Source organism: Bolinopsis microptera, chromosome 1 (assembly GCF_026151205.1).
Source record: "Bolinopsis microptera isolate Bmic1 chromosome 1, MBARI_Bmic_1.0, whole genome shotgun sequence".
NCBI lineage: Eukaryota > Metazoa > Ctenophora > Tentaculata > Lobata > Bolinopsidae > Bolinopsis > Bolinopsis microptera.
This window is the reverse complement of record NC_087072.1, coordinates 25,917,904-25,934,437: the sequence shown is the minus strand read 5'-3', so window position 1 is coordinate 25,934,437 and position 16,534 is coordinate 25,917,904. Positions and strand designations below refer to the sequence as shown.

The following is a 16,534-nucleotide window of genomic DNA, read 5'->3' as shown; positions in this document are numbered from 1 at the left end:
TTGTGTTCACTCATTCAGTGCGAGATAAATTTTAATCGGCTGTGTCTTCGGTTGTGATGGATATTTTTGATGCAATAAAACTGCAAATTCCCTCCCTGTGACCACGTAACGGGCTTTCTAGTCTATATTATAATTCTAAAGATTCTTTTTGTACGACCGCCCACGTGCAAATTAGATAAATAAATAGAAGTTGAGAGTGTTTTAAATTTTTGATCGACTATATCTATGGTTGGGATGGATGTTTTTTATGCGATAAAAACTTACTTTCAAAGAACGCTATCAGTTTCCTCCCTGTGACCACGGGTTTTCTAGTCTACCTATAATATTCTACATATACATAATATGTATTATATGTATGTATAATGTATGTATAATATTACAGTGTTATCTAAAATCAATACTTATTATTTGGTACATAATTGAAAACAATCATTAAATCAAGTTACTCGCGTAATTCAAATTTTAAAGAAATAATTAATAATTTAATTTCAGTTATTAATATAACTCCACTTATATTAATAGTGTAATTGCATTATACGCAGTTAGATTAGCGTACATAATGCAACATGTAAAACAGCTCTAAACAAGTTTTAATATAAATCATTCTCTGAACGTGTTAGAAAAGCCCCCATGTGACCATTTCCGCTTAACATTCCAAGTATACGTATTTAATTTTAAAATCCTTTCAAAAATAAATTTCAATATGTGGATAAAAATAGCTCTCACCGAGCTTAACGAACATTTAATTTTGATATATTCATGCTTTTAGCCTTTTAGCAACCCTGTAAGATGTTCTAAATTTAAATTGTATGTAAATGTTCTAAAAATGTGTCCTTAAGAAGACCCCCCCCCCCCCCCAGCCCCCTTAACACCAAAGTGACTCGTTCTTTCTGTCGCAACTGTGGGGGTTTCTAGATCTTTGAATGGTGACGGGAATGTAAAACATCAAGTTTACTACAATTGTGAAGATTATAAAAGGAATGAGAGCTGCCTGGGGGAAGGCATTACCTCCGTCAATAGTAGAGATGAGTACCATTACAACAACCACTGCCGCTATTACGTAAATAAACTGACATTTTCTTCCATTCGAGCTTAGCAGACAGCCTGCGGTAGGAATGCAGTTAGTTAATAGTGTTTACAGTATTATTATTATTATAAAACAGGATCTTACCGACAAAAATGATTCTTAAAAATACCTTAATGCGGTAAACTGTACCCTTGAAAAAGATTTTCCCAACATCTGTTGCATGCAGCTATATCTCTAATTTCGTTCAATTCATGCAAGTTGTCCATTTGCAAATTTCTACTACTTAAATCACTTCTTAAAACCGATAACAAGTTCATTCTAGGTCTCCCCAATCTACCAATGAATAAATTATCTGATTCAATTGCAAAAGAGAGAGCCGTTTGCGCTGGGGTGTTCTCCATACTCCTGAGAATGTGTCCAAACATCTTCCACCGCTGGTGTTCAATACGCTTGGATAACTTTTCAACTTTGCACCGTTCATACAATGTTTTGTTGATTATCATACCTTTAGGCCATTTGATGTTTAAAATGGACCTGAGGTGTCTACGATGGAGTGTGTCCATTTTCTCCATGGTTGCTTTCTTAGGACTCCAACTATTTGAGTTGTAAATCAATACAGATACAGTATGTTAATTTTATATTCCTACGAATAATTAATATTAGATATGCAGGTTCGCATATTTTTATCAGAAAATTTTAATTCCAAAACAAATTTAACTATGAAATGAAATGAAATGAAATGAAATGAAATGAAATGAAATGAAATGAAATGAAATGAAATGAAATGAAATGAAATGAAATGAAATGAAATGAAATGAAATGAAATGAAATGAAATGAAATGAAATGAAATGAAATGAAATGAAATAATGTGCTTATGTCCCGCCCATATGATTAGCAGCCGGCACAAGTGCCAGCTACGAACCATGTCAATGCGGCTCTAAAGGGTGAGTGAAAAAGACTAGCATGAAAATGAATATGACAATGTCGTAAATGATTTAAATTAGTCTAGGATCTTGTCCTCACAACAAATAATACCACTTCTGATATAATAGCGTATATTCAAATCTTCCTTTGCCTTCTGTTTCATTTCCAATACCAGCAGATGGTGTTTGGTTTGCTCCTTAAGGTGACCGATCCGGAGAAATGAAAACTGTTTTGTGGTGCTGGCTCAGTTTCAGTTTCTTCGATTTCAATAATATCTCGTGGACATTGTTGGTATTTGTAACCGATATTTTGACAGGTCTGGTCTTGTCGGCTGATCTCCTTCCAATCCTGACAGCTTCAAAGCGTGGTTTTACTTCGATTTGTTCAAACAGTTCGTCTACTTTATCGGATAGTTTCTCATCATCTGACTCCATTAAACCAAACACGACCAAATTCCTACTGCGGTCCTCTTTCGATACAGCACTTTGAACTACCTTTTTCAAGCTCTGTTCTGTCATTGCAGTTTCCGGCGGGACCTTTGAAACAGCTTTACTGTATGACCTGATCTCAGCTTGTACACTTTCCTGAACGGCAGATTTTACGGTGGTCTGAACAGATTCCAACTGCTTTGATTTGCCCTCAAGAAGTTCACTCTGCAGTTTAATCACCGAATTTTGTGTCTGAATAAGAGAGCTCTTCAACTCCTCCAAATTTTCTTTCATTTTGACAGCTTCTCTGACAAATTGTTTCATATATCTGTACAAACTGTACAATAACTTTGACATAACTTTCTTAGTCGGTTTCCCTGGTTTTTCCAATTGTTCTGCTGAGAACTCTGATTCATCACAGTTTGAGACTCCGTTAAGTTCTGTAATCCAAGTATGGAAGTCCTGATGCACTTCAGTCACATACACAGAGCGAGCTGACAAACGTTCTAATAATTCCATATCGTCCATGATGTACTTAACTTGTATGTGAGCGTAGTGTAATTAAACGATTCTACTGATAAGAGAGCGACTGTTATCAACACACAAGCTAAAAGGTTTACATAATCTTATACTAAAGAAGAAAAATCGATTGCGACATAAATATCTTACCTTGTATCGGGTTTCCCCCTCCAAAATTCTGCATATTGCAAGCGTTACAAGGAGATGCAGTCACCATTTGTACACCTGACGTTATTTCAATTTTACAGCGGCGGGAGGGGTGGTAGCTAACCTTGATATGGTAGACATTGTTAAGGTGGTAGCTAACCTTGATATGGTAGAAATTGTTGAGGGGGTAGCTAACCTTGATATGGTAGAAATTGTTGAGGGGGTAGCTAACCTTGATATGGTAGACATTGTTGAGGGGGTAGCTAACCTTGATATGGTAGAAATTGTTGAGGGGGTAGCTAACCTTGATATGGTAGAAATTGTTGAGGGGGTAGCTAACCTTGATATGGTAGAAATTGTTGAGGGGGTAGCTAACCTTGATATGGTAGAAATTGTTGAGGGGGTAGCTAACCTTGATATGGTAGAAATTGTTGAGGGGGTAGCTAACCTTGATATGGTAGACATTGTTGAGGGGGTAGCTAACCTTGATATGGTAGAAATTGTTGAGGGGGTAGCTAACCTTGATATGGTAGAAATTGTTGAGGGGGTAGCTAACCTTGATATGGTAGATATTGTTGAGGGGGTAGCTAACCTTGATATGGTAGACATTGTTGAGGGGGTAGCTAACCTTGATATGGTAGAAATTGTTGAGGGGGTAGCTAACCTTGATATGGTAGAAATTGTTGAGGGGGTAGCTAACCTTGATATGGTAGACATTGTTGAGGGGGTAGCTAACCTTGATATGGTAGAAATTGTTGAGGGGTAGCTAACCTTGATATGGTAGACATTGTTGAGGGGGTAGCTAACCTTGATATGATAGAAATTGTTGAGGGGGTAGCTAACCTTGATATGGTAGAAATTGTTGAGGGGGTAGCTAACCTTGATATGGTAGATATTGTTGAGGGGGTAGCTAACCTTGATATGGTAGACATTGTTGAGGGGGTAGCCAACCTTGATATGGTAGAAATTGTTGAGGGGTAGCTAACCTTGATATGGTAGAAATTGTTGAGGGGGTAGCTAACCTTGATATGGTAGATATTGTTGAGGGGGTAGCTAACCTTGATATGGTAGAAATTGTTGAGGGGGTAGCTAACCTTGATATGGTAGACATTGTTGAGGGGGTAGCTAACCTTGATATGGTAGAAATTGTTGAGGGGGTAGCTAACCTTGATATGGTAGAAATTGTTGAGGGGGTAGCTAACCTTGATATGGTAGAAATTGTTGAGGGGGTAGCTAACCTTGATATGGTAGAAATTGTTGAGGGGGTAGCTAACCTTGATATGGTAGAAATTGTTGAGGGGGTAGCTAACCTTGATATGGTTGATATTGTTGAGGGGGTAGCTAACCTTGATATGGTTGAAATTGTTGAGGGGTAGCTAACCTTGATATGGTAGAAATTGTTGAGGGGGTAGCTAACCTTGATATGGTAGAAATTGTTGAGGGGGTAGCTAACCTTGATATGGTAGAAATTGTTGAGGGGGTAGCTAACCTTGATATGGTAGAAATTGTTGAGGGGGTAGCTAACCTTGATATGGTAGAAATTGTTGAGGGGGTAGCTAACCTTGATATGGTTGATATTGTTGAGGGGGTAGCTAACCTTGATATGGTAGAAATTGTTGAGGGGGTAGCTAACCTTGATATGGTAGAAATTGTTGAGGGGGTAGCTAACCTTGATATGGTAGAAATTGTTGAGGGGTAGCTAACCTTGATATGGTAGAAATTGTTGAGGGGGTAGCTAACCTTGATATGGTAGAAATTGTTGAGGGGGTAGCTAACCTTGATATGGTAGAAATTGTTGAGGGGGTAGCTAACCTTGATATGGTAGACATTGTTGAGGGGGTAGCTAACCTTGATATGGTAGAAATTGTTGAGGGGGTAGCTAACCTTGATATGGTAGACATTGTTGAGGGGGTAGCTAACCTTGATAAGGTTGATATTGTTGAGGGGTAGCTAACCTTGATATGGTAGAAATTGTTGAGGGGGTAGCTAACCTTGATATGGTAGAAATTGTTGAGGGGGTAGCTAACCTTGATATGGTAGACATTGTTGAGGGGGTAGCTAACCTTGATATGGTTGATATTGTTGAGGGGGTAGCTAACCTTGATATGGTAGACATTGTTGAGGGGGTAGCTAACCTTGATATGGTTGACATTGTTGAGGGGGTAGCTAACCTTGATACGGTAGAAATTGTTGAGGGGGTAGCTAACCTTGATATGGTAGACATTGTTGAGGGGGTAGCTAACCTTGATATGGTAGAAATTGTTGAGGGGGTAGCTAACCTTGATATGGTTGATATTGTTGAGGGGGTAGCTAACCTTGATATGGTAGAAATTGTTGAGGGGGTAGCTAACCTTGATATGGTAGAAATTGTTGAGGGGGAAGCTAACCTTGATATGGTAGACATTGTTGAGGTGGTAGCTAACCTTGATATGGTAGACATTGTTGAGGGGGTAGCTAACCTTGATATGGTTGATATTGTTGAGGGGGTAGCTAACCTTGATATGGTAGATATTGTTGAGGGGGTAGCTAACCTTGATATGGTAGATATTGTTGAGGGGGTAGCTAACCTTGATATGGTAGACATTGTTGAGGGGGTAGCTAACCTTGATATGGTTGATATTGTTGAGGATGGTTGCTAGTGGGTGGTGTATAATCAGCTTGTACAGGTGGGTAACCAGTTGGAGGATAGCTCCCTTGTGGCGGATAGCTTCCTTGTGGTGGATAGCTTCCTTGTGGCGGATAGCTTGCTTGTGGCGGATAGCTTCCTTGTGGTGGATAGCTTGCTTGTGGCGGATAGCTTGCTTGTGGTGGATAGCTTGCTTGTGGCGGATAGCTTGCTTGTGGTGGATATTGATAGGGAGGCGCTGCTGCGGGTTGAGTGGAGTCAACGTACGAGGGGGGAGCCTCACTAGCCATTCCTTCCTCTTTTCCCATTCTGCAAATCAAAGGGAATTATTAACGGAGTTGTGACAAGTATAGATGCCTTGTAAACAGGTATTTTAGTACATTAGCATGTTCCCCTTCATACAAATAATGAATCAATCAAAGCGTGTGTAAAAGTCAGCGGACATAATACACAGAGCAACTAATACACAGAGCAACTAATACACAGAGCAACTAATACACAGAGCAACTAATACACAGAGCAACTAATACACAGAGCAACTAATACACAGAGCAACTAATACACAGAGCAACTAATACACAGAGCAACTAATACACAGAGCAACTAATACACAGAGCAACTAATACACAGAGCAACTAATACACAGAGCAACTAATACACGGAGCAACTAATACACAGAGCAACTAATACACAGAGCAACTAATACACAGAGCAACTAATACACGGAGCAACTAATACACAGAGCAACTAATACACAGAGCAACTAATACACAGAGCAACTAATACACAGAGCAACTAATACACAGAGCAACTAATACACAGAGCAACTAATACACAGAGCAACTAATACACAGAGCAACTAATACACAGAGCAACTAATACACGGAGCAACTAATACATAGAGCAACTAATACACGGAGCAACTAATACACAGAGCAACTAATACACAGAGCAACTAATACACGGAGCAACTAATACACAGAGCAACCAATACACGGAGCAACTAATACACAGAGCAACTAATACACGGAGCAACTAATACACAGAGCAACTAATACACGGAGCAACTAAAACACAGAGCAACTAATACACAGAGCAACTAATACACGGAGCAACTAATACACAGAGCAACTAATACACGGAGCAACTAATGCACAGAGCACCGTTAAATAAGTGAAACTACAAAACGCCCAGTCTGGAGCAGGTGGGGGGGGGCACGGGGGGATAAGGTTTCAACTTTATTATCGTTAGAACATATTATTTCAGATCAAATGTCAAGTCTTATAAAAGGAATATGAACCCCAATATAGTAACCCCAATTAAGTAAGCTACGTTCGTGTTACAATGTGGTACCGGTAAGATCATACCACCTACGTAATGTTACATCAAATCTTATTGCTGTGTGTGGCCCAGAACATACTTCTAAACAGCGGGAACATACACACTTACACACAAACTTACACACAAACATACACACTTACAAACAAACATACACACTTACAAACAAACATACACACTTACACACAAACATACACACATACAAACAAACATACACACTTACAAACAAACATACACACTTACACACAAACATACACACTTACACACAAATATACACACTTACAAACAAACATACACACTTACAAACAAACATACACACTTACAAACAAACATACACACTTACAAACAAACATACACACTTACAAACAAACATACACACTTACAAACAAACATACACACTTACAAACAAACATACACACTTACAAACAAATCAACTCAAATTATACGTTATAATAATATACGGTATAATACGAAGAGTAAACATCTGCGAGCCCGCCAAATGTATAGTGTATATAACAGAAGTACAATAACAATACATGAGCTGCTTTAATGTATAATGTATAATGATAATACATGAGCTGCTTTGTATAATGTATAATAAGAATACATGAGCTGCCGTAATTTAAGATTTATTTCATCAATAATAAATCTGGACATCGAATTAAATTTTGAGAAGCAGATTCTACAGTTGAAAAATAAGTGTTTTACGAAAGATTCCTTCTAAACACCAGAAATTCCTTCAACAGTAGTCGTATTGTTTCATGTATACTGTATATTGTATATATACATTGTATACAATAAGGTATAATATGTATACTGTATATATGTACATTGTATAAAATAAGGTATAATATGTATACTGTATATAATATACATTGTATACAATAAGGTATAATATGTGTAGTACACAGTAAACATTGTGTACTGTACGAGCCACCTAATTACACCTCATACAGAATACTGCTGCAAAAGTGGTCACTTGGAAATACAAACATGATCACATGGAAGATGATCTACGGAAACTACACTTACTGGCTACACTTTAAAGCTTTAACTGGCTGGATGTTAAAAAGAGGATTGCTTGGAATGGCCCCTGACTATCTACAGGACACTCTCTCAAACGTATTGTTCCTCATGCAGTATCTCATGCTGGGCAAAGATCTACCAGTGTTATTAGACCTAAAAGCTGCAGTAATGTACAATAATAATACAAGAGCTGCAGTAATGTACAATAATAATACAAGAGCTGCAGTAATGTACAATAATAATACAAGAGCTGCAGTAATGTACAATAATAATACAAGAGCTGCAGTAATGTACAATAATAATACAAGAGCTGCAGTAATATACAATAATAATACAAGAGCTGCAGTAACGTACAATAATAATACAAGAGCTGCAGTAATGTACAACAATAATACAAGAGCTGCAGTAATGTACAATAATAATACAAGAGCTGCAGTAATTTACAATAATAATACAAGAGCTGCAGTAATATACAATAATAATACAAGAGCTGCAGTAATGTACAATAATAATACAAGAGCTGCAGTAATGTACAATAATAATACAAGAGCTGCAGTAATGTAAAACAATAATACAAGAGCTGCAGTAATGTACAACAATAATACAAGAGCTGCAGTAATGTACAACAATAATACAAGAGCTGCAGTAATGTACAATAATAATACAAGAGCTGCAGTAATGTACAACAATATTACAAGAGCTGCAGTAATATACAACAATAATACAAGAGCTGCAGTAATATACAATAATAATACAAGAGCTGCAGTAATATACAATAATAATACAAGAGCTGCAGTAATGTACAACAATAATACAAGAGCTGCAGTAATGTACAATAATAATACAAGAGCTGCAGTAATGTACAACAATAATACAAGAGCTGCAGTAACGTACAACAATAATACAAGAGCTGCAGTAATGTACAACAATATTACAAGAGCTGCAGTAATATACAACAATAATACAAGAGCTGCAGTAATATACAATAATAATACAAGAGCTGCAGTAATATACAATAATAATACAAGAGCTGCAGTAATGTACAACAATAATACAAGAGCTGCAGTAATGTACAATAATAATACAAGAGCTGCAGTAATGTACAAGAATAATACAAGAGCTGCAGTAATGTACAATAATAATACAAGAGCTGCAGTAATGTACAATAATAATACAAGAGCTGCAGTAATGTACAATAATAATACAAGAGCTGCAGTAATGTACAATAATAATACAAGAGCTGCAGTAATGTACAATAATAATACAAGAGCTGCAGTAATATACAATAATAATACAAGAGCTGCAGTAACGTACAATAATAATACAAGAGCTGCAGTAATGTACAACAATAATACAAGAGCTGCAGTAATGTACAATAATAATACAAGAGCTGCAGTAATATATAATAATAATACAAGAGCTGCAGTAATGTACAATAATAATACAAGAGCTGCAGTAATGTACAATAATAATACAAGAGCTGCAGTAATGTAAAACAATAATACAAGAGCTGCAGTAATGTACAACAATAATACAAGAGCTGCAGTAATGTACAATAATAATACAAGAGCTGCAGTAATATACAATAATAATACAAGAGCTGCAGTAATATACAATAATAATACAAGAGCTGCAGTAATGTACAACAATAATACAAGAGCTGCAGTAATGTACAACAATAATACAAGAGCTGCAGTAATGTACAACAATAATACAAGAGCTGCAGTAATGTACAACAATAATACAAGAGCTGCAGTAATGTACAACAATAATACAAGAGCTGCAGTAATGTACAATAATAATACAAGAGCTGCAGTAATGTACAATAATAATATAAGAGCTGCAGTAATGTACAATAATAATACAAGAGCTGCAGTAATGTACAACAATAATACAAGAGCTGCAGTAATGTACAACAATAATACAAGAGCTGCAGTAATGTACAACAATAATACAAGAGCTGCAGTAATGTACAACAATAATACAAGAGCTGCAGTAATGTACAACAATAATACAAGAGCTGCAGTAATGTACAACAATAATACAAGAGCTGCAGTAATGTACAACAATAATACAAGAGCTGCAGTAATGTACAACAATATTACAAGAGCTGCAGTAATGTACAACAATAATACAAGAGCTGCAGTAATGTACAACAATAATACAAGAGCTGCAGTAATGTACAACAATAATACAAGAGCTGCAGTAATGTACAACAATAATACAAGAGCTGCAGTAATGTACAACAATAATACAAGAGCTGCAGTAATGTACAACAATAATACAAGAGCTGCAGTAATGTACAATAATAATACAAGAGCTGCAGTAATGTACAATAATAATACAAGAGCTGCAGTAATGTACAACAATAATACAAGAGCTGCAGTAATTTACAACAATAATACAAGAGCTGCAGTAATGTACAATAATAATACTAGAGCTGCAGTAATTTACAACAATAATACAAGAGCTGCAGTAATGTACAATAATAATACAAGAGCTGGAGTAATGTACAATAATAATACTAGAGCTGCAGTAATTTACAACAATAATACAAGAGCTGCAGTAACGTAAAATAATAATACAAGAGTACATGATAAAACTGAGCTTTTATCGAAGTACAATTAACTTGGTATGCAGAACAAAATAACCGCTAAATTATACATTCCTCTTACTCTGTAGACGTATCGTAACGTCACAGATTGTCTAATCTACTTGTAAATGTGAGTAAAAGTGTTGTATTGCAAACTTTGCTAATTTACATAAATTATTTCGCGTGTATATTATCCCTTCGTTTCGCCACTGACCAGTGAAAGGCACCAGAAAGTATTAATACAGATACCAGATATCAATTACTTAACGTTAAGTTTAGATATATCATACTACCGCACTAGTGTACTACTACTACCGTATACCAGAAACAAACAGACGATAACTATAATGCAAACATAAGCCAAATACTATTGTGTGTTATAGACTGCTGGACTGCAGACTGTATCAGACTAAAGTGTAGCACACACAAGAGATTAGGTCATACTACAGTACACACGCACATAGGAATGTAGAACACACCGAGGGATGAAACACAGTTATCTTACTATATAATATAGGTACCCTGCTAGTGGTATGTAATGTGATACCCCTAAACACACTGACATTGTAAACTTATTTAGGTGACACATTACTCACCTTATTTAGGTGGCACATTACTCACCTTATTTAGGTGGCACATTACTCACCTTATTTAGGTGACACATTACTCACCTTATTTAGGTGGCACATTACTCACCTTATTTAGGCGACACATTACTCACCTTATTTAGATGACACATTACTCACCTTATTTAGGTGGCACATTACTCACCTTATTTAGGCGGCACATTACTCACCTTATTTAGGTGGCACATAACTCACCTTATTTAGGTGACACATTACTCACCTTATTTAGGTGGCACATTACTCACCTTATGTAGGTGGCACATTACTCACCTTATTTAGGTGGCACATTACTCACCTTATTTAGGTGGCACATTACTCACCTTATTTAGGTGGCACATTACTCACCTTATTTAGGTGACACATTACTCACCTTATTTAGGTGGCACATTACTCACCTTATTTAGGCGACACATTACTCACCTTATTTAGGTGACACATTACTCACCTTATTTAGGTGGCACATTACTCACCTTATTTAGGCGGCACATTACTCACCTTATTTAGGTGGCACATTACTCACCTTATGTAGGTGGCACATTACTCACCTTATTTAGGTGGCACATTACTCACCTTATTTAGGTGGCACATTACTCACCTTATTTAGGTGGCACATTACTCACCTTATTTAGGTGGCACATTACTCACCTGTGTAATGTATCAACCTGTAACCTAGATCTTATTTAAAGGATTTTGGAGCACTCTCTGTCTTATTCCATATATATATAATACCTTAGAAGCAAATATTTAATCTACAATAAATTTGGTCAATGTGTTGTAGCCCCTCCCAGTTTACGTAATGTCTGACTGAACAATTATTTATAATAAAAGGGATAAAATGTTACAATAATATTGGGAATATTAAATAACATTAGATAACATTAGATAACATAAGATAATATTATATAACATAAGATAATATTTGATAACATTAGATAACATAAGATAACTATACCAATTAACTAAACTAACTAATTGATAGTTGTTATAAACCCATTATTATGTACAGGAGTGGAAAGAGGCGGTGGAAGAGGCTGAGAGTGATGTTAAGAGCTGCATTGGACGAGAGAGTGTTGTGTGGGGATTATACGAGCAGGACTGGTGGCCTGCTAGAGTACATGACATCCACCAGCAAACGTTAGTACAACTGCTACTGGGGGGGGGGGGGGCAACCCCAACTAAACATTTTAACTACTACTACAACTGCTACTGGGGGGGGGGGCAACCACAACTAAACATTTTAACTACTACTACAACTGCTACTGGGGGGGGGGCAACCCCAACTAAACATTTTAACTACTACTACAACTGCTACTGGGGGGGGGGCAACCCCAACTAAACATTTTAACTACTACTGCAACTGCTACTGGGGGGGCCGGGGGGCAACCACAACTAAACATTTTAACTACTACTACAACTGCTACTGGGGGGGGGCAACCACAACTAAACATTTTAACTACTACTGCAACTGCTACTGGGGGGGGCAACCACAACTAAACATTTTAACTACTACTACAACTGCTACTGGGGGGGGGGGGCAACCCCAACTAAACATTTTAACTACTACTACAACTGCTACTGGGGGGGGGGCAACCACAACTAAACATTTTAACTGCTACTTCAACTGCTACTGGGGGGGGCAACCACAACTAAACATTTTAACTACTACTGCAACTGCTACTGGGGGGGGGGCAACCCCAACTAAACATTTTAACTACTACTACAACTGCTACTGGGGGGGGGGCAACCACAACTAAACATTTTAACTGCTACTACAACTGCTACTGGGGGGGGGGGGGCAACCACAACTAAACATTTTAACTACTACTACAACTGCTACTGGGGGGGGGGGGCAACCACAACTAAACATTTTAACTGCTACTTAAACTGCTACTGGGGGGGGGGCAACCCCAACTAAACATTTTAACTACTACTACAACTGCTACTGGGGGGGGGGGCAACCACAACTAAACATTTTAACTGCTACTTCAACTGCTACTGGGGGGGGGGGCAACCTCAACTAAACATTTTAACTACTACTACAACTGCTACTGGGGGGGGGGCAACCACAACTAAACATTTTAACTACTACTACAACTGCTACTGGGGGGGGGGGGGGCAACCACAACTAAACATTTTAACTACTACTGCAACTGCTACTGGGGGGGGGGGCAACCACAACTAAACATTTTAACTACTACTACAACTGCTACTGGGGGGGGGGCAACCCCAACTAAATATTTTAACTACTACTACAACTGCTACTGGGGGGGGGGCAACCACAACTAAACATTTTAACTGCTACTTCAACTGCTACTGGGGGGGGGGCAACCCCAACTAAACATTTTAACTACTACTACAACTGCTACTGGGGGGGGCAACCACAACTAAACATTTTAACTGCTACTTCAACTGCTACTGGGGGGGGGGGCAACCCCAACTAAACATTTTAACTACTACTACAACTGCTACTGGGGGGGGGGCAACCACAACTAAACATTTTAACTACTACTACAACTGCTACTGGGGGGGCAACCCCAACTAAACATTTTAACTAATACTACAACTGCTACTGGGGAGGGGGGGGGGCAACCACAACTAAACATTTTAACTACTACTACAACTGCTACTGGGGGGGGCAACCCCAACTAAACATTTTAACTACTACTACAACTGCTACTGGGGGGGGGGGCAACCACAACTAAACATTTTAACTACTACTACAACTGCTACTGGGGGGGCAACCCCAACTAAACATTTTAACTAATACTACAACTGCTACTGGGGGGGGCAACCCCAACTAAACATTTTAAGAACTGCAAATTATATTATTAGTACGACTAAACATCTAACGTCAGTGTGCAAGCGTTTGGTCTTATAACATTGATGTTTTTCATGTTCGAGACTTGTAATTTTGCAGATGGTACTTATTGATATTCGAGGACATTGTCGCGCCCTTTCAACGATTATTGCTCGTGAACATTCTGTTGTGAGGGAAGCATTTTGTTAATCTCGTCATATATTGTGTCATTGAGGTTGCTGCATACCCTTCAGGTACACGGTAGAGTGGCTGGATGATAACATACCCTTCAGGTACACTGTAGAGTGGCTGGATGATAGCATACCCTTCAGGTACAGGGTAGAGTGGCTGGATGATAACATACCCTTCAGGTACACTGTAGAGTGGCTGGATGATAACATACCCTTCAGGTACACGGTAGAGTGGCTGGATGATAACATACCCTTCGGGTACAGGGTAGAGTGGCTGGATGATAACATACCCTTCAGGTACACGGTAGAGTGGCTGGATGATAACATACCCTTCAGGTACACGGTAGAGTGGCTGGATGATAACATACCCTTCAGGTACAGGGTAGAGTGGCTGGATGACAACATACCCTTCAGGTACACGGTAGAGTGGCTGGATGATAACATACCCTTCAGGTACACGGTAGAGTGGCTGGATGATAACATACCCTTCAGGTACACGGTAGAGAGGCTGGATGATAACATACCCTTCAGGTACACGGTAGAGTGGCTGGATGATAACATACCCTTCAGGTACACGGTAGAGTGGCTGGATGATAACATACCCTTCAGGTACACGGTAGAGTGGCTGGATGACAACATACCCTTCAGGTACACGGTAGAGTGGCTGGATGATAACATACCCTTCAGGTACACGGTAGAGTGGCTGGATGATAACATACCCTTCAGGTACACGGTAGAGTGGCTGGATGATAACATACCCTTCAGGTACACGGTAGAGTGGCTGGATGATAACATACCCTTCAGGTACACGGTAGAGTGGCTGGATGATAACATACCCTTCAGGTACACGGTAGAGTGGCTGGATGATAACATACCCTTCAGGTACACGGTAGAGTGGCTGGATGATAACATACCCTTCAGGTACACGGTAGAGTGGCTGGATGATAGCATACCCTTCAGGTACACGGTAGAGTGGCTGGATGATAACATACCCTTCAGGTACACGGTAGAGTGGCTGGATGATAACATACCCTTCAGGTACACGGTAGAGTGGCTGGATGATAACATACCCTTCAGGTACACGGTAGAGTGGCTGGATGATAACATACCCTTCAGGTACACGGTAGAGTGGCTGGATGATAACATACCCTTCAGGTACACGGTAGAGTGGCTGGATGATAACATACCCTTCAGGTACACGGTAGAGTGGCTGGATGATAACATACCCTTCAGGTACACGGTAGAGTGGCTGGATGATAACATACCCTTCAGGTACACGGTAGAGTGGCTGGATGATAACATACCCTTCAGGTACAGGGTAGAGTGGCTGGATGATAACATACCCTTCAGGTACACGGTAGAGTGGCTGGATGATAACATACCCTTCAGGTACACGGTAGAGTGGCTGGATGATAACATACCCTTCAGGTACAGGGTAGAGTGGCTGGATGATAGCATACCCTTCAGGTACACGGTAGAGTGGCTGGATGATAACATACCCTTCAGGTACACGGTAGAGTGGCTGGATGATAACATACCCTTCAGGTACACGGTAGAGTGGCTGGATGATAACATACCCTTCAGGTACACGGTAGAGTGGCTGGATGATAACATACCCTTCAGGTACACGGTAGAGTGGCTGGATGATAACATACCCTTCAGGTACACGGTAGAGTGGCTGGATGATAACATACCCTTCAGGTACACGGTAGAGTGGCTGGATGATAACAGTATGGAGCTACTTCCTCTCTCCTCCCTCTCTCCCTTCCTCTTATCCTACAGTGTAAGGTACAGTAAACAGTGCGCTCAAGACTTTAAAAGCTACCAGAGAGTGGTAGATAGGGCTCACTCCCTCGCTCTACGGATGTTGCTGGATACTCACACTCAACTAACACAACCAGCACTTCCAACGCACCACACTTAACATGTTACACTTCCAACACACCACACTTAACACACTGGGAATGCAAGGTCTCACCAAGCTCTGCTTATTGGAAACTAAAGAAATAATAATGAGGGAGATACTATCCCGAATATTCACCGTAAGGAAGAGATACATATTACACTTATCATAATGCGTGGGAGATGTGTAAATAGCTAGACAGTGGCTGGCACCTAGAATAGGACATAATAGGTGTGAGGTTTATGTAAATATATTGAGATTGTGTAGTAACTCTTCTTTCTTTAGATTTGATAGTCGCTAAAATACATGTTTATCAGAACATGTAACATGTATCTGTTATCATGGCAACAGAATTGTTGGGAATTTATAATTGTATTTAACTAATCTG

At 39.0% G+C, this 16,534-nt stretch overlaps 1 protein-coding gene and 1 long non-coding RNA gene across 2 annotated transcripts in view; one reads left to right on the top strand and one right to left on the bottom strand.

Annotated features, from left to right (window-relative positions):
- Window positions 1-16,167, top strand: part of LOC134826221 (uncharacterized) — a 38,104-nt gene extending 21,937 nt beyond the window's left edge. Inside the window, exons 6-7 of the mRNA XM_063838521.1 lie at window positions 12,262-12,389; window positions 14,307-16,167. Of these exons, the coding sequence (XP_063694591.1) occupies window positions 12,262-12,389; window positions 14,307-16,167 (1,989 nt within the window). The remainder of the gene's footprint in view (window positions 1-12,261; window positions 12,390-14,306) is intronic.
- On the bottom strand, window positions 697-5,989 carry LOC134821579 (uncharacterized). Its single transcript, XR_010161029.1, has 3 exons — window positions 5,650-5,989; window positions 3,050-3,124; window positions 697-1,104 (listed from the first exon to the last, which is right to left on the bottom strand). It is a non-coding gene; the product is annotated as an uncharacterized LOC134821579 (long non-coding RNA).
- Window positions 16,168-16,534: the final 367 nt, after the last annotated feature.